The following is a 25094-nucleotide window of genomic DNA, read 5'->3' on the forward strand; positions in this document are numbered from 1 at the left end:
GCTTGGCATGCTGTGTTCATCCAGCTCTACACCTTGTTATCTCATATCCTCCAGCATTGGCAGTTCCTACTAACTCGGGGTAGGAAGTTTTTTTTAAAAAATTAGAGCATTGGGTTCAGTTGGATAAAGCAAAAATACTTGCAGTGAAAGAACTGGGATGGTGCTGTAGGACATGTTGTATAAGGTAATGGTTTGGAAAGAATTTATGTTCCGATTATGTTGGGTGTCATCATTTCTATTGATATGTCACAGTCTGTGGGTGAAAACCATGAGCTCTAGACTGTATAGGGAGAAAATGTATTCAGTACAGCTCTTGACAATCAAAGTAATTATGCCTGACTAGTAATGTAGGTTGCTTTTATTGCTGTCATGCAATAAATTGTCTTGCTGACCAAGAACAGTGCCTTTTCTGTAAATATCCATGGTGCTGTATCCTCTACAAATGATCACCAGATAGACCCTAAACTTTATGGACAACGAATCGGTGAACTACCGAAAACAACCCTTCACTCTAAATGACGTCCTGAAAAAGGCGGCACATTTCAAAAGGCATTCATCGTGTCAGTCAGGACAACACCACATTGTGAGCAGCAGCATAGACTAGAATTCTTTGCAGAAACCCTCATGATGAGGGGATGATCCAGAAAATAAAATTTCTAAGACAAATGTGTTTACCACTTTTAAGAGCATTATGACTTTAAGAACACAGGTCAGCAGCAGCTGAAATATTATGACCAACTGCGAGAGGCTACGGCAACTAGGAAATTAGTGACAGAGCAAGCTCAGAACCCCAAAGACAAACCTTCAACAGTCTTAGCAAGGGAGGTGCTATGGGAAGCAAGAGAAGGCTCCAGGAGTAAAACTTTGATATTCATAAGGGAAAGGGGCTAAATTATGAATATAATCCAAAGACTAGAAAAGGAGGTAAAGTGGTGATGAGTTCTCCCCTCACACAGTGAACATCCCTTCCATCAAGATTAGGCTCTATGACGTGTAGCTGTACAAAAACAATGAAAGGCCGGAGAATGAATTTGCACAGACTCTGCAGAATTGGGAAAACCTCTGAATTTATTTAAGAACGCAAAGAGCAAATGTAGATGAATCTAGTGAAAGATTCGAGCAGAAGAAGAAATGTCAGGAGAGATTAAAAACTTAAAATGACTGGGTTATAATAATTGAATTGTTCATTTGGCAGGAAGATTTATAACTTTTATTTTTTTTAAATTACGCCGAAGAAACACTTCAGTGTTTTAGGCCATGACGGGTGAGAAAACATTCTTTTCACCCAGGAAGAAATGGGAAAACTCCCCCTTGTTTACAAGAATCATGAAAATCCAGGAAAAGATAGGAAGTCACCACTTTGATTGTTAAAAAGGAGGAAAATACCTAAAAATGGTGAGAAGACCTAGTTAGCGGTGTGGGAATACAGTATTACCAATAAAGTGTTTAATAGTTGAAAGTAAATTACGTTAAAACTTTTGGTTATTGAATTTAAAACTTAAAGAATTTAATATAGAATTACTGCAATGCAGCATTTAAAAAGGCCAGCAAATAAATAGTAAAGCAAGTTCTATAGTAATTTAATTTTAAACAGTGTTGATGAAGATAAGAATATATGATTGACAAAGATTATAAGCAGTATCGAGGTGATACAGATTCAAAACAGCACCACAGTAATATGAATTAAGAAAAACATTGAGAAGAAATTTGAAAAAACTTCCACAAAAGTTGCAAGGTCAGAGAAGGGCCACACAGAATGAAAAATTGGACACTGGGGAGGTGACAGTTCTCAAGACACATCTTGGCCTCAAAATTAAATACTAGGTCTGAAGCTGTGCAAGTTAATGCACAGATATTTTTAGTGGAGCCAATTGCAGATGATTTTATTAATTGACAGAACATCGAAGAGAGCACAGATCCTTTTTGAAGATGTCCTAAAAACTTTTGGAAATTACTTCAATATAAGAAATAAAACCCTTGAAAGAAGAGGATTTAACAGAAGAGTTGATCTTCTAGGGGAATCTATGGACAATTTAATGCGTTATCTTTCTGGACTCATGAGAAATTGTCACATGTATATTTGAAATCAGAATTCATATTTAATGGAATTTTGTTGGAATTCTTGATGAAACATTGTCAAATTTCTTACAGTCCAAGGATTATCTAACTTTGGGGAAAGCTATTCAAGTTCTGCTGGAAGTATAAACCAGGAAAACTGTCAGATGCACTCTCCTGCAAAAGAAGGCCAACCAAGCCTCAGAATGGATATTTACTTTAGAAGGAATAGACCTGGCACATGACAAGTCAATGCACAAGCTAGTAACACATGCTAAGAAGCAGTGTTGGCACTGTGGGACAGCAGGCCTCTCAAGCACTGATAATGCCCAGCTACCACAAAGGGATGCAACGTTTGTAAATCTGTACACTACTTCCAGAAGACGTACGGAAGTAAGACACAATTTCAGAACACCCTAAGTATTAAAAGAAAATGAACAACTGTGGATGCTGAAAATCTGAAACAAAAGCAGAAATTGCTGGAGAAAACGTAAACGGTCTGGTAGCATTTGTGGAGAAAAAGCAGAGCTAACATTTTTTAGGTCCAACTCTGCTTTTTCTGCATAGATGCAGCCAGACCGTTTATATTTTTGTCACACCACAAGTATTGGTGGACACACACACCATAGACAGAACCTATTTATGCCAATGGGCATCCTGTTGATTTTAAGTTTGGTACATGGGCAAGTGTTGCTGTCTTGTCAGACTAATTACCATAGCTGAAGAAGCAGAAGGTACAGCCTACAGAAATGAGACCACCTAACACAAGTGGAATAACTGTCAAGAGAATGCTACAAGTCACATTGCAACGTACATAAGAGAGTTGAAGATTTGTATGTTGTATGTGATCAAAAATCTTCACTTTTGAGCCTACATAGTTCTTGATCTCAGATTATCAAAACAACTGAAGCATGAGAGAGCCCCTATCCCAGAGAACAACTGGTTCAGAAATACAATGTGTTTTTTTTTGTTTTTTTTTGTTTCTTTGTTCATTTGTGGGATGTGGACATTGCTGGCTGGCCAGCATTCATTGCCCACCCCTAGTTGCCCTTGAGAAGGTGGTGGTGAGCTGCCGCCTTGAACCATTGCAGTCTGTGTGCTGTAGGTAGACCCACAATGCCTTTAGGGAGGGAATTCCAGGAATTTTACCCAGCAACAGTGAAGGAACAGTGATGTATTTCTAAGTCGAGATAGTGAGTGACTTGGAGGGGAACTTGCAAGTGGTGGTGTTTCCATGTATCTGCTGCCCTTGTGCTTCTAGATGGAAATGGTCATGGAGCAACTGGTGGAATTCTCCATTGGGCTTCCTAGATTCTTAGCAGAACCCACAGAAGAAAAAGATCCAGTGAGATTACTTTTGTTAGCATAGAGCTGTTTAATATTGTTAACATTGGGGAAGTCAAGAGACTTTGTAGGGCCGATGGAAATGTACAATTCTCTGTCTTCTAAAACGGTCAATGTCTCTAACAGAAATAGTCTCAAATGAGTAGCCATCTTTTCGTAACAAGCTGGGGAGTTTGAAAAATCTACTTCACCAGTCAAACAATCACAGGGCAACTGAAGATATCCAGCCTGATCAATAACTGAGGGGAAGAAACTGTGATATATGTCATGAGATTTAATGTCTGCAGATTCACGACGTCATTGAGAAGAGGGAACTGCCTGGTGTGAGCATTTAGAATATTCTGAAAAAGAGACGACCTCTTCTCATTAGATATTGTCCAGTCCAAAATCTAGTCTGCTACAAAGCATAAAATGCTTGTTTCATGGAGCAGCCATCTCCCATGATGGATATTCATGGGTTTAAGTGTCCCCCAGATGATATAATGGATCTACTACCTCAGTTCACAGAGACAAGTTCCTCTGCAAACGAAATTCAGAAGATTGAGAATCCTCCAGAGCAACAAATGATCCAGCACCAAAGTCTATAATGAATGATTTCCTCCACAAAGGATATCTCAGAGACAAGGATCCTCCAAAAGTGATCAGAACCATGTTCAAAAGTCCTCAAGGTGAAGACATACTAATCTTCTGAGTCTGAACAGTGTGCATTCTGGGAATATTCTGAAGTCAGAAACTGGGGATTGAGATAGGATAATATGTGCAAATGTATAATAACTATGGGGAAAATAGCTGGGGGAGACACTGTATGAGGTGATGGTTCTGAATGTGTGAATGTTCCTGCTCCAGTTTATCAGTGGAGACAGTAAGCTGTACGCTAGCCTCGAGAGGGACAGATGTATTTGTATGGATCCCAAGAGTCTGAGTAGTTATGCCCGAAGAGTAATGTAGTTGTTCTTCCTACTGTCATGCTAACTAGGAACAGTGCCTCTTCTGTGGAAACTCTTCAATGGTATATTCTCTACCTCCACGTAACAGAGGAGTGTAGACCTCCTCGATCCTGTGTCTCTGTGAACCAATCTGCCAGCATTCAAGTGAAAATTCAAAACACAGCAGTGGCAAGATGATTGGGTGGCATTTCATTTCCAATCACTCATTAGGTCAGATCTTAACTTTGTGCTAATTCTAAAATAGGTCAGGAGGCCTGTTTTTTACTTCCATTCAATGAAAACAAAATGGTGAATCACTATTATCCTCTTTATACAATCGCACAAGGTTAAAATGATTCCTGTTATGTTTACCCCAACAAAAATATTCTGATCATGGAAAATATTTTTAGAAGTATCCAAATCTCGCTCTCTAATTATTCCTAAATGTGTGACCCATTTAACTCTTTGAAGACAGTAGTGTTCGTCACCATTAAAATTTTCATATTGAAACTCTCTTTGAACAGACAACCAAGTAATAGATGAAGGGAGAAAATTCTCTGCAGTAAGAAGATAAAGAAAGGAGACCAATGAAATGCTAAACTAAGTTATTGGTCCAATATATATAAAGCATTACTACTAAAAGCAGTCGGAGCTAGCTTACAGCAATGCAGTCAGTACTGGGCCTCTCAGAAACAAGACAGTTGTGTTTGTTAGCTCTTTTATTTTCCATTGTCTGTGAGAAGAATTCATCCAGTTCTGAAATGTTATGTCTACGTTTCACACAGTGACAATACGTTTACATATTTTTTCATTGTGTATCCTATTAGGGTGCTTTACTGATGACAACATGCAACAGAACTCTCCTCCAGGAGTCCCAAGGACACGAACCAAACGACAGGTAATTGTAACGTCTTCGCAGTCTGTTAATTGGGAGATGGCGCTGGATTCACCTGTTGTGACAACTGAAAACACCAGTTCACCAGAAATTACCAGATGTTTAGTTGAGAAGAGAGTTGAGTTCAGAAACAAGTTTAATTTTCTGTCCCGGCAAGAGATATCAATTCAGACCAGTCACTGCAACAGCAGTGATTTTTTGCTCGTTTGTGAAATATTCCAAGCCATGGGAGTTCTAGATTAGAAATCTTAAGGTTGTTAGAATTGAAGAAGTGTAGGCCATCGGAATTGTGAAAAGCTCATACAATGAGGCTCTGAGAGGAATTGTAAAATTGTCGGTACATTTCAAAGAAGAGAATCTGGAATGTATCAGTTGAATAAAAACTTAGGGTTGAGATAGGAGTATAATTTTTCTGGGCTTGAATCTTTGTAATGGATAGCGTCGAGAAAATGGCGGAATCTTAGTTTTAATGTTTGTGTTAAGATCTTTCTAACTGATTGCAGGTTTGTTTGTGTATACTCACTCTATTGTTAGAGAACATCTACAGGCTTGTGATTATGTTTCATTGAGTAACCACCTTGTTAATTGAATAAACTTAAAAAAAAGAGGATCTATAAAATCAGATTTTATTTGGGGCTCTATCTCATCTAGTAATACCGTCAACAGGGATTACACCACTAAGGGTTAACTATTAGAGCAATTCTCCAGAAATCTAAGCATCAAACTTGGAATTGTAACCACTCCACTTCCACGTGCTAATCCAGATACCACCCTACTTTTTGAATGAGTTTTATAAAAGAGAAATTATGCTTATCAAATTTATGAGTATATTTTTATGGAATGCCACAGGAATTAGTTCTGGGACCTCAAATGTTTACAATCTATTTGTGGCGAGTGAGGAGGTAGGCCATCTGCAGAGGGGTATATACAAGTTAAATGAGTGGATGAAATTCAGCAAGTGGAGTATATAATGTGGGAAACTGTGAATGTATCCGTTTTGACAGAAAGAATAGAACAGCAGTATATTTAAATGGAGGGAGTTTTGGAGTTTACAGAACTCTGAAAACAAGAGGGATCTGGATGTCCTGGTATGTGAATCTCTCAAAGTTGGTTAGCGGGTGCAGCAAGTAGTTAGCAAGACAAATTGAATATTTGAGTTCATTTCAAAGGGAATGAAGTGTAAAATTAGGGAAATTTAACTGGTTCGTAATTGGTGAGACCACATCTGGAGCTCTGTGTACAATTTCAATCTCCTTATTTCAAAAATAAAAAGCAGTTCGGAGAAGGTTCTCTTGACTCAATCTTGGATGAGCAAGGGGCTTACACTGTTGTTCTGGTACTGTCACTGGAATGGTAATGCAGAGGGCCAGGCTAATGCTTAAGGGTTGAAGGTTCAAATCCTACCACAACAGGTGGTGGAACTTAAATTCAGTTTGTATCTGTGGTATGTAAAGGTAGTCTCAGATGGAGTACCATTAAACTATCATCAATTATTGCAAAAATGACATGGCTCCTACACCTGAGCCTCCATATGACTCCAGACCCTTTGTGGATGACACTAAGTGTCCTCTGCAATGGCCTAGCAAGCCACTTAGTTCAAAGGCAATTAGAGATGGACAACATATGCCAGCCTTGCCTGAGATGCCCACATCCCATGGAAGAAAGGAGGGGAAAAACGGGGCTAATGGAGAAAGGTTGAACAGTTTGAGTTTTTATCCTTGAATATTGGGGGTAATCTAAGCTGGAAGCTGAATGAATGTTTGCCATTGTAGAAGAGACAAGAACTAGGGACACAACTTTAGAATACAAGATTTCACTTTTAACACAGAGATAAGACTTTTTTCTCTGAGTTGTTAATCTGTGGAATTCTCTTCCCCAGAACACCAGGGAGACATAAATTTATTTGAGGTTCAGTTAGATTATAAGAAGTCAGGTATGATGGAAGCTGCAGAAGCAGGATGGCGATGATAAGGAGCGGCACTGAGCAGGGTATCTCGAGCAGTTGTCCAGGACCTCCAACAGCAAGTGGCAACAGTGAGTGGGGGAAAAGCACATTAAGCTGAGCTGCTGGGGCAATTAAATGGGCCCCTTTTGGAAGAAAGAGCCTCCTTGGGGGAAGGAGGCCTTATGGAGAAAAGGATCAGACAGACAAAGGATTTCCTCAAATAGATATAAATCAAAAATTTAATTCCATATTAATATCATGCCTTCCATATTTCCAAGGACATTCTCCCACCATTCCCCCACCTGATATTTTGAAATGCTGACTTCCATAATCACTCTGTCTCCTAATCGTACTGAGTTCCCAGTGAGGCCCTACCTGCAGGAACCTAACACTGTTTAAAGAGATGGTTTTCTCTTTAGTTCCCTCTTCAGTTTCATATTTTAATCAGTTGTAACACTCCTTGTTATTCGGTCAGAATATTGTAAGTGATGGAATACAGTGAGTTTTCACTCATTCCACAGCTGCCCAGCTGAGCTGAGCTTAACTTTCCTTGTGATGTCAGCCTTCCTGTTGCTGGAAGACTTCTGCCTCTGCAGCTTACTATTGGTGAATTCCCTTGGTTTCCTTTTACCATCCTATAAAGTTATAGACGGGGTTTAACATGTCAAATGTCTTCTGATTCTCTTCCATTTGTAGGTACATCGAGGCCCTCACACTGTTCTGAGAGAAACCAAGTACATTGAGCTGATGGTTGTCAATGACTACACCCTGGTGCGTTAACCATGTTTAATTTTAAATTGGTTCGTCAAATACTGCTACAGTTTTCACAACATTTGCAGACTGTCTTTAGATGATAGTTGTCCTAGTTGTGGTGTAAATCAGGCCCTCTGGATATTGGAAATAGATTAGGCCTTTTCTTTTGTTGAAAAAGTGGCAGTTTCAAAACAAAATGACATGTAAAGTGCAACTGATAATAATAGCAGACAGCTTGATGGAATCATATGACCCATTTCCACTATTTCAAAAACAGCATTAACTAACCCATGTATAAAAAAAACAGAGGAATGTTGCATAAATGTATTTAGATTCCAGTCATTGATATTAACAAAGGCTATTTCCCAACTCCCTAATGTGTTGGACAACTCTATATTGATATTCTCTGCTAATCCCATTATTTTATAAATTCATGCAGGTCTTGAAATCTGATTATTTCGAAATAAATCCACTCTTCAAACTATAATCATTTTAGAATGTCATAAGTAACAGATGTTAGTATTAAATCTAATAGTTTCAACTTGACTAAGCACATGTGATAGCGTTTTGTTGTGGGCAATGAAAAGTGTCCGTCACCAAGCTTCTGCAAAACTGATTTTTATTTTGGTAAATACAAAATCTGCAATGAAACAACAAAATCAGTCAGAATTCCAGCTAGGAATCTTAAATAAAAGCTTATAAAATAATATTCCTTGATATGTTTAAGAATGGAAACTCGGTAAAGATTGACATTGCAGACAAATTAGTAAATAACAAAAAACATGTAAATTACAGTAAAAACTGAAAGAACTGCAGATGCTGTAAATCAGGAACACTTTGGGTCCAGTGAGGAAGGTTTCTGAGGAAGGGTCACCGGACTTGAAACGTTAACTCTGATTTTTTCTTCACAAATGCTGCCAGACCTGCTGAGCTTTTCCAGCAACTTGTTTTTGTTCCATTTAAATTACAGTGTTTGTCAGAGAGAATTTTCTCTCCATTAAATAAGGCATTCCTGAATTATTACCTGAAATACTGATTTTTTTTTTATGGTTAGCATTTACTGGAAATCGTGTCTCAATGTTTCTTAAAAAGTGGGAATTGTTAATTAATTAATATCCACATCTTGTTTAGTGATTTATTCTGTCTGTTTTGCTTGTATTTCACGTGCATTGAAATTCAATCTTTGTGCTCAACAGTTCACAAAGCGACACTATTCTGCTACACTTACAAGCAATTTTGCCAAATCGGTTGTGAATCTTGCTGATGCTGTAAGTACTTCAGTATGAATCACTGTCCTCCTGTGTAATAATAGTCAAATACAATGTTTAAATTGGGCAACAGGGTTGCTGTGTTGGTCACTTTGTAGTAAGGGTTGCTAACTATCTGCTTATGAATGAGACAAACACAGTTTCTGAGCCCTCTATGTCGATTTACCCCTTTGCCTGGTAATGTGGAGCCATCAAATTTTAAAAACTGAAAGAACTACAGATGCTGTAAATCAGGAACAAAAACAGAAGTTGCTGGAAAAGTTCAGCAGGTCTGGCAGCAACGTTTTAGGTCTGGTGCCCCTCCCTCAGAACTCAAACTTGAACTCAGGTTTTCAGCCAGTTTCTTTCAGCGCCAATTTAAATTGGCTCAATCTGTGATCTCCTCCAGCGAGCTGTTTGTGTTCAATTTGACAAAATGCAGCACATCCCTTTAATTTGGCCAGAAGTAATCCTGTGTATATTTGTAATCTCAGTGAGCCAGTCCTTCAAAGGTATTATATGATATCACCTTTTCCCTGGTCAGTAGAGATCATTTGATTAGTCCCTGGCTACATGTAGTTGATTGTGAATCCAAATGTAGTAAATTGCATTTCTAATTAGTATGTAAACAAAATTAATAATAGACACTGTCCTTTGGCACATAATCTTGTACACACAAGGTATAGGCATATGCTTGGTGAAGTAATGAGGTGAGAAACACTCGGTAAAATGATAAGATGAAAACAGTGATTTTTAGTCATTGTATGTACTTTATCTCACTGGTTTCTGAATGCCGATAACTGATAATTATACCACATGCAAAATAATGTACCTGGGTAAATGGGCCACTCAGAGAAGATACTAAACCCAAGGCAGTACCACTTTCAAAGATTGGTCAGTATTGAACCTGTTAACCTGCTTCAAAATAACAACAACATCAGAACATTTTACCTTATTATACCTGATATTATACCTGTTCTGAGGAAGGGTCACCGGACCCGAAATGTTAACTCTGTTTTTTCCTTCACAGATGCTACCAGACCTGCTGAGCTTTTCCAACAACTTTGTTTTTGTACAGCATTATTGCACCTGATTTCAAGCTTATTTGTGCAACACATTACAAATGTGCTGTGTGTATGTATATAAGTAACACATAGGGTAGATCAAGCTTAGAATGATTGTATATCAAGGTTCCCATGTAAAGAATGTTTACTTTGACACAATACTTATGAACATTTGAATTAAGAGCATGAGGAGGCCATTCAATCTCTTGGGCCTAATCTGCCATTCAATCTGATTCTGGTTTATCTTACTGTAAACTCAAATATGAATTCTTACTGACAATCACACCCCATCCCTTGCTTAACAAGACTTATCTATACTGTCTTAAAGATATTAATGGATTTTCCTTCCACCATATTTTCAGGAAGAGAGTTCCGAAGACTTGTTGACCCTCTGAGAAAAAAAAAATCACCTCAACTCGGTTTCACTGATATTTAAACAGTCACCCCAGTGCTAGATTCGCCCAGAAGAGGAAACATCCACATCTTGTCAAACCCCTCAGAGTTTTACTTGTTTCAATCAGGTCACCTCTTACTCTCCTGAACTCCGTAGGATATTAGCCTATTCTGTCCAACCTTTCTTTGTAAGACTCCCTCTTCTTCCAAGTATTACTTTGATAAACCTTCCCTGAATTGTATCCAATGCACTTGCATCCTTGATTAAATAAGGTGACCAATACTGTGAACAATACTCCAGATGCCGTCTCACCAATGTTCTGTGTAACTGAAGCCCGGTCTCGCTACTTTTGTATTAGATTCCCCTTCTATTACCTTTTCTTAATTACTTGCTGTACCTGCAGACTAACTTATTGTGATTCCAGTACAGGGCACAGAGATCCTTCTGCAACTCAACACTCTATGATCTCTCACCATTTGGACATTTTGTTATTCTTCCTGCTGAAACAGAGAATTTGTGACCAACAAATCCACTCACGTTGTACTCTGCTTGCCACATCTTTGCCCACTCACCTATCCTACCTATACAGTAGGCACTGGACCATGAGGCTGCTCTCTCATGAAACAGAAATGACGCCAGGTAGTTTAACCTGAGGGTCACCATGCCTCAGGCGAGCAGAGAGGTTAGGAAGAAGAGACCTTCGTGATAACCTCAGGCAGTGCAGGAATTGAATCAACATTATTGGCACTACAAGGCATTACAATCCAGCTGTCCAGCTAACTGATCCCCATATCCCTTTGGCAGGATTGTTATGTCCTTTTCACAACTTACCTGTCTTTACATTGTCACCAAATTGCGCAAGCTCATTTTTCTGTTACTTCATCTAAATCATTTGTATAGTTTGTACAGTTGAGTCTGAGCACCGATTCCAGTGACACAACACCACTTACATGGTGCCAACCTGAAAAAGACTCATTTATACCTACTTCCTGTAGCCAGCCACCCTTCTATGCATGCCATATGTCATCCCCTGCATCATGCCCTTTCATTTTCCGCAATAACCTTTGATGCGGTACCTCATCAAATGCCTTCTGGAAATCTAAGCATAGTATATCCCAACATGTGTTACTGCTTCAAATAAATCCAATCAATTGGCCAAATATGATTTCCCTTTCACAAAACCGTGTCGATGCTACCTGATTACCTTGAAACTATTTAACTGCCTGCTATAACCTCTTTAGTGGTAGCCTTTCCCAGATGTTAAGCTAACCGGCCTGTAGATTCTTGCTTTCCACCTTTCACACTTTTTTTGCAAAAAAAGTTACATTTTCTGTCTTTCAAACCAGTGGGATTAGCTCTGAATCAACTATCTCACTAACCACTTTTCTCTTAAGGCTATAGGATGAGATCCATCAGAACGCAGCCATTTGTCAGTCTATAGCACTAACAGTTTACTCAGTACCGTTTCTTTGCTGATGTTACTGCGTTTCTGCATCCCTTCCATTTCCTGATTTATTGTTGCTACTGGAACATTATTTGCATTCTCTGTAGTGAAATCTGAGGCAAAATACCAGATTCACCTCCGTTTCCTTATTTTTAATTCTTAATGTTAAGATTTTAAAGGACTAAACTCTGTCTTGACTCCAGAGAGGACAGTAGGATCAGATAAACTTCTGAAAGTGATGCTGTGATTGGATACCCACTGTAGAAAATCACAGTGTAAGCAGGAGTACATACTCCAGTTTCTTTTTTAGTGAGTTGTTCAAGTCTTGGCACTTTGCCAGTAAAGGTGCCAAAAGCAAGGAAGGTTTAAATGAGGTGCTGAGGCTGCTTTTGTTTTAATTTGTCCATGGAATGTGAGTGATACTGATGACGCAGATTTGTATATCTTCATGTCAGAGCCATTGCAAAAAGTCTCATCAGGTGATGAAAGGTGTGTGACTGAGTGAACTTAAAACAATGGGTGAGATGGCTAAAATTTATAAATTCTTACAGCCAGGTCCAATGAAGTGAATAAATTCCTCTCTCTTCACTCCTGGCGTAGGTATGACAGAGTATTGATTTATTTTTACATGTGCTTTTTTCAATCCAGTTTATATTTGACCCTATGTGAAGCTGTGAAGGACAAAGCCAGACAGATACCTTAAATCAAAAAGCAAGAGTTTGTTCTATTCTAAACTCACTTGGTCAGAAGTATAAACTTTATTAGAAATGTAAAACCCATCTTGAATTCTGCAAAAAAATGTAAATTAATTTTCAATTTTGATCTTCAAATTTCCATTGTGGCTGAGCTGGTTGTTCTCAAAACAATCTCTTTGTACTGCAATCATTTCTTTTCCTAGAGTGTATGCAACGGCACTTGAAGTTCCATTGATCTTCAAATTTCTATCCCTGTGATATATTTGGACTTGTAGCAGCGGATGTGTGTGAGTGAGAGAGAGAGACAAAACATCCTACAATGGCTCCTCACAGGAAGGCATTTTGATGTGTGAACACTGGCTGTTCACTCACAATGGGGGCAATCCATTTTTAACAATGAGCTGTGACATTCCACTTTCCCCAGTTAACCTTTGGCACAAATGGATGGTTTTAATCTTTCCCTTTGCGTAATGGGTATCGGAGGATGGTCTTTGTTCCAGCTGTATCTGTAGTACAGAAGCCTCATCCCCAGACCCATTTGAAGGTTACCCTGTGAGCTATACGTTCCAGGTGATGAATTTTAATATCCAAGTACTAACTCTTGGAATGCCTTTTCAATGTGGTGGTAGACAGCCTCAGCCATGCTGTTTAGATATTTCTATGTAAATTTTTATAAGCTGGACTCTGGTCAGGTCAAGTGCCCTAGCTCTTTTTAACTCTTTCTTTTGTTTCAAACCAAAGTCCAAGGATTTCAAGTTAGTCAATGAGATTTAAGAATTAATGGTCCATATTTATACCATCATGAAAAAATAGAGAGGAAAATCTGCTTCAGCAAGCACGGGTTTAACATGTTGCTAATATTTATCCTGAGAGAGAAGTGTTCCGACTGAACCATATTAAAGAAAGAAGTTATGTTAAAAGCCTTGGTCCACCTCTCAGATACCATAGCCCCTCCAAACTGTGGCCAATAACTGGAGGTACACATGAGCATTAATCATTCATTCAAAACGTATTTCTAACAGGAGATTCATGTCTGATAGCTGAGGTATTTTGTTTGTGATTCTTTCATTTTGTGCTTTAGATTTACAAAGAACAATTGAATACACGGGTTGTGCTGGTTGCTATGGAAACTTGGGCATCTGGAGACAAAATAAATATCAATGAAAATCCACTGGTGACGCTCAGAGATTTCATGAAGTACCGAAGAAACTCTGTCAGAGAAAACAGTGACGCCTTTCACATGCTTTCGTAAGACTTCTCAGGTTTTGTAGGTTTACATAATTTTGTAAAGAAAAAAGGAAGTACATTACAAAGTTCTTACATTGAATGTATTTTTGAAATTTGGTATATCTTTTTGAAGTATCTCTTCTGTTAACAAAAGAAAAATCATCTTGTTTGTTAAACTTTGAAGAATTACCGCTATTTGACACTATCGGTCTTGCTTGCTTTACTTCCAATTGGGTAGCATTTGGACTAACTTGCACTTCATCACCATGGTAACTATTTCTGCACATTATGTCCAAAGTTTACTTTGTCTTGGATCCCATAGAGTTTTACCTTTTTGACCAGCCTTCTATGAGGGACCTTATCAAAAATCTTACTGAAGTCAATGTAGAGCACATCTTCTGCGCTATCCTATTGTATTTACAGTACAAACCTCTGGGAGTCGATCAGCCTTAGCATTCAGTATATGCCAGCTGGAATCCTAACAAATATACGCTAAGACTTTAGGGTTTTGAAGCATAAAATCCTTTTATTTTAAATCTCTATATTCCAAACTCTCTATTTGTAAGAATGGGGGTTGTCAGCTGTGCCTGACATAACGAGATATGAGTAATCAGATTTATGAATCCAATAGCATTTATAAAGCAGAATTTTATAAATAGTTATAAAAAGAAATGAGACAAAATGAGAATTCATTGTCGTCCAAGGCCCAGCATTATTTGAATGCTGCCAGCAAAAGCCACGGTAAACAGTGTCAGCAAATATTCTGAGTTTCCGATCCTTATCCTTAAAGATTGAAGATTTTCTCATCCATTCATAGGAAATAGTCTGAATTCTGTCCTTTCATTAACTTCAGGTCAACGTGACCAGGTGTCACCTGACCTCTGGAACTATAGTCATGTAGTCTAAGTTAATGTCAGATTAACTATAGTCTGATTAACTATAGTCATGTAGTCTAAATTAATGTCAGATTCTATTATCTTAGACCTCAGAAGTTACGTTTCATTGTGTGAACAAATGCTGAGCAGTTGTGCAATTATTGGTATCAATAATACCAATTATTATTAGTACTTCACCAAAACATTCCCATAAATACTCTAAGGCAATTAAGAACAAGTTCCTAACAGAATATCAGGATGTCCTCTTAAGTTATACATAGATGTTTTGTCCTACACACACATTGGAGAGATCATGACAGTCAGTAAACTGTATAAAAAAACAAGGTGTCATACTCCGTTTCAGCTGTTGGGTTCAATTTTTTACTTATTTCTTTAAAGCTGATAAACAGGCCTCACACCTATAGCAATCAAGCAGGAAAATTGCTTGTTGCCAGACTGTTTGGCATCTTTAAACCAATTTAGGCCAGCGAGACCAATATTTCAAAAGCAATTGCCTTAACTGTCAATTGTCTCCCTAGCAGATACTCAAACTAAACTGTGTTTATAAAAAAAGCTAAGACATTTCAGAAACTATTACATTAAACTAACATAGAACCTTATATTATTAATTGTATTATCAAAATCTTGCAATGCCAGATATGAATGTGGTCATCTTTACCTCCAAAGATCAGTAAGAAATAGAATACACTACTGCAGTCTGCCTTCCATCTGATTAATTTCTAGTGATGCTATGTGAGATGGATCTGCATTATAGCACTTTGATTAATCATAAAAGCTATGTTTCCTTTGAAACTGCATTACATATAAGGGAGCCTACTTAATGGCCTACAATTCGTATCCGGAAAGAAGAGAGTTCAAAGATGCCAATGCATTAGCTAATTATAACAGAGCTTTAAAAGAAACAGAAGCTCTGCTTAACAGTCGGTCACACACTGCTTCCTGGCTTCTACTGTTCTGCCTCTTCTTTCACAGCACTAATAATCACAGTGGGCAAAGACTGTTGTGAATATTAATCAAAACAGTCATGCATTCCTGTGAACTACTACTTAGAAAATTTCATTATTGCTATAGATAAGCACAAATCTGAAGAACATTTGGCAGTCAATTGAAATCTGGTTAAATTGGTTATCAAAGCTGAGTCTTCTGTGCGCTGACCTGTTAGGATGAAAGGATCTCGGCATGGTGGCACAGTGGTTAGCACTGCTGCCTCACAGCGCCAGGGATCTAGGTTCAGTTCCAGCCTCGGGGTAGCTGTATGTGTGGAGTTTGCACGTTCTCCCTGAGTCTGTGTGTGTTTCCTCCGGGTGCATTGGTTTCCTCCCACGGTCCAAAGATGTGCAGGTTAGTTGGATTGGCTGTGCTAAATTGCCCACAGTGTGCAAGTTAGGTGAATTAGCCATGGGAAATACAGAGTTATAGGGTAGGGCGTGAGTCTGGGTGGGATACTGTTCAGAGAATCAGTGTGGACTTGAAGGACCGAATGGCCTGTTTCCACACTGGAGGGAGTCTATGATTCTATCTGCTGTTCATCCCCACATGACAAGTTGGAGATAAACTTTTTAAAGATGCATTTTCAAGTGCTGACATTGACTAACCTGAGAGGAATTCTTAATTTATTTGTGCATGGGATCTGAACATTACAAGCACGGCCAGCATTTGTTACCTGTTCCTAATTGTCCTTGAGCAGATGATGGTTAGATGGAGTGCTGCAGTGTAGGTAAACCCACTGTTCTGTTAAGGCACAAGTTCCAAGATTTTGGTAGCATGGTGTCTGACTTAGAGGGGTACTTAGTGATGGTGGTATAATGTGGGGGGAAAAAAAGCAGGACCTCTTCCTCAACACTGAAAGATCAGGAAGACCGTGTTTTCTCTCCCAGGGGAGCAATTTTGAAAAGAGCAAACTTGGCCAACTTTTCAAATGCAAACGCAAAGTAAATATCTGGCTTTGGGGCCAAGACAGATTTGAAATCATCCCATTGTTTCTTTTCATTTTAGCAGTTTCGGTTTGGGTTCATACTTGGGCCATATAAATGTAGCCCATCACAATAAGTATTCAAATCAAAGCCAGGTCATTTCCCCTTAACTGTTGTACCATTTTACCACAGAGACAACAATTTTCTTCTGAATGATAATGACAGTTAGCCTGTACGTAAAATACGTTGTGATCATTACAATCCTTGTATGTATGGACTGAGAAATAGTTCCATGTTGCCTCAATTCTTTTATTCAGCAACCTTGTGCCTGTGGAGTTGAGTGTCTGTCAATAGCGGACACATTGCTGAGATTGGTTATTACAAGCTCTTCAATCAAGAGATGTGGACGTTACTGGCAGGACCTACATTTATTGCCTGTTCTTGTTGTTCAAATTAAAATTTTAATCTCTGTAATGATAATCCTTTCTGATGGTGACTGTTCTTTATTGACTTTAGAATAGTTAGAGCTATTTTATGACGCATTGAGCAGGATTTTGCAGCCTTCTGCCAGCATGTTTGAAAGTGGAAGGGCTCTTAAATCATAGCATGTGACTTGCTGCCAACCTCCCTCTGTTTTAAAGGGGGCCAGTGGAGCTGCCAGTTGGCACACTCATCCATGGGCCCATTGATTTGCCAATTAATACCAACTTAAAACCCGCATCCCACCCTCGCCACTCTTTAATTTCCTGATTCCCCAAAGCCTGTCCACATGCAAATTCCCCTCCAATCTGCTCTGAGGAAACTCTTCCTTCAGTGTTGCTAAGTCAAAATCAGATTTGCAAGTGAGTTCTATTTATTGCCACAAGATGGGTTTGCATTGTAACCCAGGACATACATAAAGTGTCATTGGTGGCATTAAGAATTAAGTAAGACTGTTTAAATAGACCTTAAAATGGAGGGTTTACAGCAGCAGTAAATTTTCTCATAATTTGGTCCCAATACAGCAGGAGGCGGAAGACTAATTAGCCTATTGTCATATAAGCTTAGTTTAGAAAGTAGAGTATATCTAATTTAACCTTTCAAGCAGGTTTTCAAAGAGAAGTGCATTCCGGAAATGAGAATGTAATGGATTATAAGACAATTTTCATGAGAAAAGCCCAAGTGTGGGAATGACCTGTTTCCAGTTTGATTTTGGTATCTGGTTTTCTCTTCCACAGAGGCCGGACATTTGAGTGTAGTCACAGCGCAACAGCCTACATTGGAGGAATGTGCTCTTTATCAAAAGCAGGAGGGATTAACGAGGTTCGTTGTTTTATTGACCTGTCCCTTGTCTTGGCAGTTTTGTCTGTATCCTCCTTCCCCTATCCATTTTAACATAAGTGACATCCCACCCTTGTTTTTATACGTCATGAAAATGTGATTTCTGTTTACTCTTGACTCCTCTGTTACAATCTGTTGCATCATCATCTAACAGTAAAACAGGCACCAAATGCTAACCTTCTCATCACAGAATCTTTTCATGCAAGGATCAGTAATGCATTGCTGATGTCTCGGTTGACACATCAGGGAATGGATTAATTTCAACACTGGGTGCAACAAGGGCAAGAGGGGCCCAAAAGGGTGGGACAAGGTCGTCTTTGTGCTAAACTGATGAAGCAGGTCAACTGTGCTGTACGGAATCTGCTCAGGGGAGGGGCATGGATATTGCTGCCCAGTTGTGAAGACACAATTTAGTTTCCGCAGGGTATTATCAACGCACTAAGTGTTTACAGTGTTTTGGATCTGTTCATGTTGACATTTAACAATTGTGCCACAACCCAAACATTTTTTTCTTCACGCGTGGGACAGGTGCATCACTGTCTGGCCAGCGTTTATTGCCTGTCCCTAATTGCCCCTTGAGAAGGTGGTGGTGAGCTGCCTTCTAAAACTGTTGCAATACACTGCTGTAGGTAGATCCACAACACCCTTAGAGAGGGATTTCTAGGATTTTGAAGGTATGGAGATATATTTCCAAGTCAGGATGGTGAATGGCTTGGAGGGGAACTTGCAGATGGTGGTGTTGCCATGTATCTACTTCCCTTGTACTCCTAGACAGAAGTGGGTTTAGAACGTGCTGTCTGAGGATCTTTGGTGAATTTCTGCAATGCCTCTTGTGGATAGTAACGCACTGCTGCTACTGAGCGTCGGTTGTGGAGGGAATGAATGTTTGAGGATGTGGTGCCAATCAAGTGGGCTGCTTTGTCCTAAATAGGGTCTGCACGAACTGCTGAAGGGGTCTAAATGTAAATACAACTGATCAAAAAAGCCCTTGACTTGCATTTATTTCAAAAGGATCGTGAGTTTCCCCCTTACTGCATGGTGACAATAGATGAATGATGTGTCTTGCAGAGATGTATTCAGTGCACTCAAAATGTATTTATTGATACTTCTAATTAGCCATTATAACCATCAGCCCATTGTTGTCACTGGCTGTGCCTGTGAGAGGTAGAAAACTGACTGTGCAGGCATTTGTGGTGCAGAAACAATGGCCCTGACAATAGCTTGGAGCTGGGAAAAGAGTGCCATGTCAGGTATGTGTGATAGACGTTCAGATGATGAAGCAGAAAACAAGGGCTTCCCACCAGCCTTGTTGAATTTAGTGGGGAGGGGATCAGTTTTGAATTGTCTCAACAGGTTTCCTGCCTGACAGCAAGACTGAGGAATGGGGAGATAAAACATCAAGTGGTGTGGGCAAGATAACAGTCGATCAATAACTGCTTACTTAAGCGATGAACTAAGTCATTGTGGAATGCAGCGCTGCTCTTTTTGTTCCACGAGCATTGTCATTAAAGCACCTAAATCATGGATTCAGCCATTCTCACCTCCTTTCATTTGCTCCAATATCCAAGGTTTGGCAAACCGGACCAGCATTAGATGGCTAATCCTGGCTGGATTGTCATGGAAGTGAGGGACGTGCTCAGTTTTAGCTTAACCTGCTGCACATGTGCTTCTCAGAATGTCTTGAAGATTCCTGATAATTCGTAGAAAGCGGTAGACAAAACACTTAAATCCCATTAAAAGTGCTGACTGAGGTTCACCTTGTGCATGTAAGATCATCTGTCTTTTTCCCCAGTTTCCTTTTGAGTCAGTTGTTCCAAGAACATATCAGGGCAGTTGTTGAGCATTAAATAAAAGCCAGGATCCTGCATTAAAATTGTCTGTTCAGTGAACGGAGCAAGTTTGGCTAGACTTAGCCTAGTTCCTATAGTAACACCAAGCCATCTATAATCTTCGTTGAGCTGGTAGTCTCAGCCAGGAAGTGGTAAAGGTGGTCATCTTGGCTGTTGAAAAAGCTTTGCACAATAAATTAAAACACAGAACTACAGATGCTGGAGATCTGAAATAAAAACAGAAATCACTGGTGAAACTCAGCAGATTTGGCACCATCTGTGGTAAGAAAGCACTTCATGTCTGGTGATACTTCATTTTATCTGATGGAGTTCTGATGAAGAGTAACCAGACTCGAAGCATTAACTCTGCTTTCTTCCCACAGATGCTGCCAGACCTACTGAGTTTCACCAGTAATTTCTATTTTGTTTCACACAGTAAATGTTCTGAGCTCTTCCCAAGTTGGAATGAGGACCTGTTGAATGAATGGGGTGCAAGGAGCCTACATTTTGCTTTCAGCAGATCTCATGGTTTAGGTATGACTGGTAGAAAAGAAATATAGAAGAATATCCCATTCTTTAGCACTGCCACCCACCAATTTAGTTTTATGGAGTAATAGAGAGGAGAAGGTAATTGGGAGCTTAAGTTGTGAAACAACAGCTTGGAGCTGCTTCCACTCCAACCACTCCACTCCCTGAAATGCATGTATAAGCAGTTCTTTCCCGAAGTAGAGTAGGAGGAGCAGGAGCAAATTGCCATCCAATCTTTGCATTTCCAAAACACCAGGAAAGAAACGTCTTTTGACATTACAGACAAACTTCAATGTCCCTGGGTTAGAACTGGGAACTCATTGGGAAATCCCTACCCAAGACCACAGGGTTAAAATTTCTAATGTGCTGTATCATCGCACAAAGGTCTGCACATTGCATTGTTCACAATGCAATGAAGTATTAGATGTGTAACTATGAATTTACTCACCTGAATTAATAATACAGACATTTTTATGAGGTGGTTGGGATGGCTCCTGTTTTGTGTTTTTGTAAAGCTGAGTGTGTTCTAGTATTAGCTGTTCCCTAAAGGAGTTAATTCCACTCCTTAACAAGTGACCAAATAGATACTTCACAATTCTTGGATGTGTGAAAAGTAATATTATACAGAAGATGAATAATTAGCTGCTTAGTGAAAAAAAATGTCCTCAGTAATGAACTGAAGCTTCTTACTTTGTTTTTTGTTTAGTATGGAAATTTGGGTACAATGGCTGTCGCACTTGCTCAGAGTTTGGGTCAAAACCTTGGAATGATGTGGAATAAACATCATGCAGGAGCACGTAAGTTATTTAAATTGAATTCTATACACATTGAGCAATCCCTTGCATAAAGCAGAGTGCAAGTAGCTACTGGAACAGAAATATTGCAGATTAAGCTGTCTTGGCATTTTAATGTTTCAGAAAATGTTTCTTTATAGCGACGTACATTAATTCCAACCTGAACAATCCCTTCAGCAATTTCTTATTTTTTAAGTTGCTGGTTGGCCATTCTCAACCTTGGAACACACTCCTCCTTTGAATCTTCAGGTAATTTTGTTGCATCCAGTACTCAGACAAAGTTGGCATATTCGTGGAATTCCAAAGATGGTACCTCTTTCCTCTTTCATTTCCTTTATAGGGTGGAGGGTAGACAATAAATGGTTCAGATGCCTAACATATGTCAAAGTCCTGTAAGGCCAGGAATAATTTGTCTTGCATATGACTGAGGTGATTACTTGATAAAGTGTGATTTTAGTTAAAGTGCCTTGGTTGAGTAACAGCCTTACTTTGCAATTATAAATCTTTCTTATTTATCAAGGCCTTGTCTATGTTTTCCACTGCCTCTTTGGATGGTTGTATTTTGATGAGTGAAAGTAGACTGGGTTTCTGGCTTTCCTTCCTTCCATTGTGCAATGTCTCATCTCCATGTACTGCAGGTAGTGGAGTTTGAAGCAGGGGGTTGCAGTGTTGGGGATAACTGTGTGAACCCTCTGGATGCAGTCACCTTTCAAAAGGGACAAAGTTAGTTAGACCAAAGTTGGACCAAATTTGGTTCAATATTTCTAGCCGTAAAGCTTTTATCATGCAACAAATGCTCCCAACTGTAAACAATAACAGTGCTTAACATGGATGGCTTATGCAAAATATAAATATTGCTAAGTCCATTTATGTAAGCTCATTAATAGCATATTACAGGTTCAGTACATTTATTCATGCCAAATAGGATATGCATTACCTTTCATCATTTTGGAAGCTATTATCTTTTGCTTCTTCCTATTTGAATCGGAGTAAGATAATCATCATTAATATAAATTTCCCTTGTTATTGCTCACACACATGCTCTTTTACTCTTACTCACTCTCATTCTTCCTTGCTCTCATGTTTGAAATGAGAATTCCTCAAGTGCCTGCACTTTATTCATTATACCCCACTGCCATTAACTGGATTGACAACAGTTCTTTATTTCTTCTTCAAACCCAATATGTTATTCAACAAACCAACCATAGACCCTTCACTGTGTGGCAGTTATTACTGACAGCATGTTATAAACTCTAACAATGCATTAGAGAAAAGATTTTATAAATATTCAGTATATCATAGCCAGCTGTACACATCCCAAGAATGATAGAAACTAGCTGAATTATACAACATATTTACCAGATTCATGAACCTTGTACTTAAGAGCCAAGCAATCTGTCCTGCAATGATTCTGTTTCAGTACCACCTTGAACCTGAGTCATATTCGCAGGTCAGAGCCAACCTGACATTTATCTGTGTCTGACCTCCAGGTGGCAGTGTAAGCTAGTCCACTTTGTACCTTAACTTTTCTGAGTCATAGAGTTATACAGTGTGGAAACAGACACTATGTATATTTATTAGTGCTTGGAGACAGAACACTATCAAATTCTGATACTTACGTCGAGCATTAGGTGCTCCAAGCAGAGACATATCATGGTTAGAGACTGAGTAAAGCATTTTACTCTTATAATATAAAGTGCAGCAATGTTCCACAATTTGTACGGTTCGAGCTCACACGCTAGCGCTGAAAACAATGCCAATATTTCAGTGCTAAGGATACGAAAGTATCAGAATAGTATTGTTCTCAATTGTAAGTGAACCTGTCTGGTTCAGTGGTCACCCTTGAGGCATTGTGGGTCATCAGAGCAAGATTGTACTCCAACGCAATCTGCAGCCTCATGGCCTATTCGCATTCCAACCTTATAATCAACACTAATTCAACTGAGAGTGCAGGATGGCGTGCCAGGAGCAGCATCATTCATATATTAAAATGAAGTGTCACCTGGGTGAAGCTACAAAGCAGGGCTCCTTGCATGTCAAACAGCACAATTAGTAAGTGATAGACTTCGACAACCAAATCTAAAACTCTGCAGTCCTGCCACAGATATGAAAGGTGGCAGACAATTAAACAATTCACTGGAAGAGGAGGCTCCTTAAACATCCCCATCCTCAATAATGGAGAAGCCCAGTACATGAGTGTAAAAGACTAGGTTTGAAGCAGTGATATTCACTTTCGCCAAGAGTGCCAATTCAGTGATCCATTTCGGCCTCCTCCAGTGGTCCACAGCATCGTAGATGCTAGTCTTCAGTCAATTCAATTCACTCCACGTGATATCAAGAAACAGTTGGAGGCACTGGATGCTACAGAGGCTATGGGCACTGACAACATTCTGGCAATAGTACTGAATATTTGTGCTCCCAAATTGCCATACCCCTATGCCAAGCTGTTCTAGCACAGCTTCATCATTGGAATATACCTAAAAATGTGGAAAAATTGCTCAAGTATGTCCTATACACAAGAAACACAACAATCCAAATTATTCAATTACTGTCCCATCAGTCTACTCTCCATCATCAGTAAAGTGATGGAAGGTGTTGTCAACAGTGCTAACAAGCAGCACCTGCTCAGTGATGTCCAATTTGGTTTCTGTCAGGGCCACACAGCTCCTGACATAGTTACAGCTTTAGTTAAAACTTTGACAAACGAGCCGAATTCCAGAAGTTAAGAGAAAGTGACTACCCTAAGATCAAGGTTGCATTTGATTGTGTGTGACATCAAGGAGCCCTAACAAAACTAATCAATGGGAACCAGAGGGAAGACTCCCCACTGGTTGGAGTTGTACCTAGCACAAAGGAAGATGGTTCTGATTGTTGGAGGCCAGTCATCTCAGCTCCAGGAAATCTCTGCAGGAGTTCCTCAGGGTTGTACTGGCCCCAACCATCTTCAGCTGCTTCATTAATAAGGTCAGTTGCACAATGTTCAGCACCTTTCGTGACTCCTCAGATAATGAAGCAGTCCATGTCCAGATGCAGCAGGTATATCCAGGCTTTGGCTGACCACTAGCAAATAATGATTGCATCTCACAATGTCAAGTAATAACCATTTCCAATAAGACACCGTCACCCCTTGATATTCAATGGTGTTACCATCACTGAATCCCCCACAGTCAGAAACTGACCAGAAATTGAACTGGACCAGCCATCTAAGTACTGGTCATGAATGCGAGGCGATGGCCTAGTGGTATTATCGTTGGACTGTTAATCCAGAAACTCAGATAATGTTCTGGGGACCTAGGTTCGAATCCCACCATGGCAGATGGTGGAATTTGAAGTCAATAAAAAAAATCATCCGGAATTAAGAATCTAATGATGACCGTGAATCCATTGTCAATTATTGGAAAAACCCATCTGGTTCACTAATGTCCTTCAGGGAAGGAAACTGGCATTCTTACCTGGTCTGGCCTGCATGCAACTCCAGACCCACAGCAATGTTGTTGATTCTTAACTGCCCCCTAAGAATTAGGGATGGGCAATAAATGCTGCCTGGCCTAGTGATGGCCACATCCTGTTAATGAGTCAAAAAAAAACAGCTCAGGGTCTGGAAAAGCTACCGCAAGTAACATGCCTCCTGACTCCCCAAGACCTGTCCACCATTTACGAGGCATAAGTCAGGAGTGTGATGGAATGCCCCCCACTTGCCTGGATGGGTGCAGCTCCAACAACACTCAAGAAGCTTGACACCATCCAGGACAAAGCTGCCCACTTGTTTGGTACCACATCTACAAACATCTGCTCCCTCCACCACTGATGCTCCATAGCAGCAAT

General features: G+C 39.5%; 1 protein-coding gene across 1 annotated transcript in view; it reads left to right on the plus strand.

Annotated features, from left to right (window-relative positions):
• The window catches only part of LOC109925263 (disintegrin and metalloproteinase domain-containing protein 11-like), a 157389-nt gene that overhangs the window by 63623 nt on the left and 68672 nt on the right, over positions 1–25094 (plus strand). The window contains 6 exon segments of the mRNA XM_048614398.1: positions 5153–5223; positions 7862–7936; positions 9115–9186; positions 13844–14010; positions 18016–18100; positions 21182–21272. Coding sequence (XP_048470355.1) covers positions 5153–5223; positions 7862–7936; positions 9115–9186; positions 13844–14010; positions 18016–18100; positions 21182–21272 — 561 coding nt within the window.

This window comes from Rhincodon typus, chromosome 30, assembly GCF_021869965.1.
Source record: "Rhincodon typus isolate 14 chromosome 30, sRhiTyp1.1, whole genome shotgun sequence".
Lineage (NCBI taxonomy): Eukaryota > Metazoa > Chordata > Chondrichthyes > Orectolobiformes > Rhincodontidae > Rhincodon > Rhincodon typus.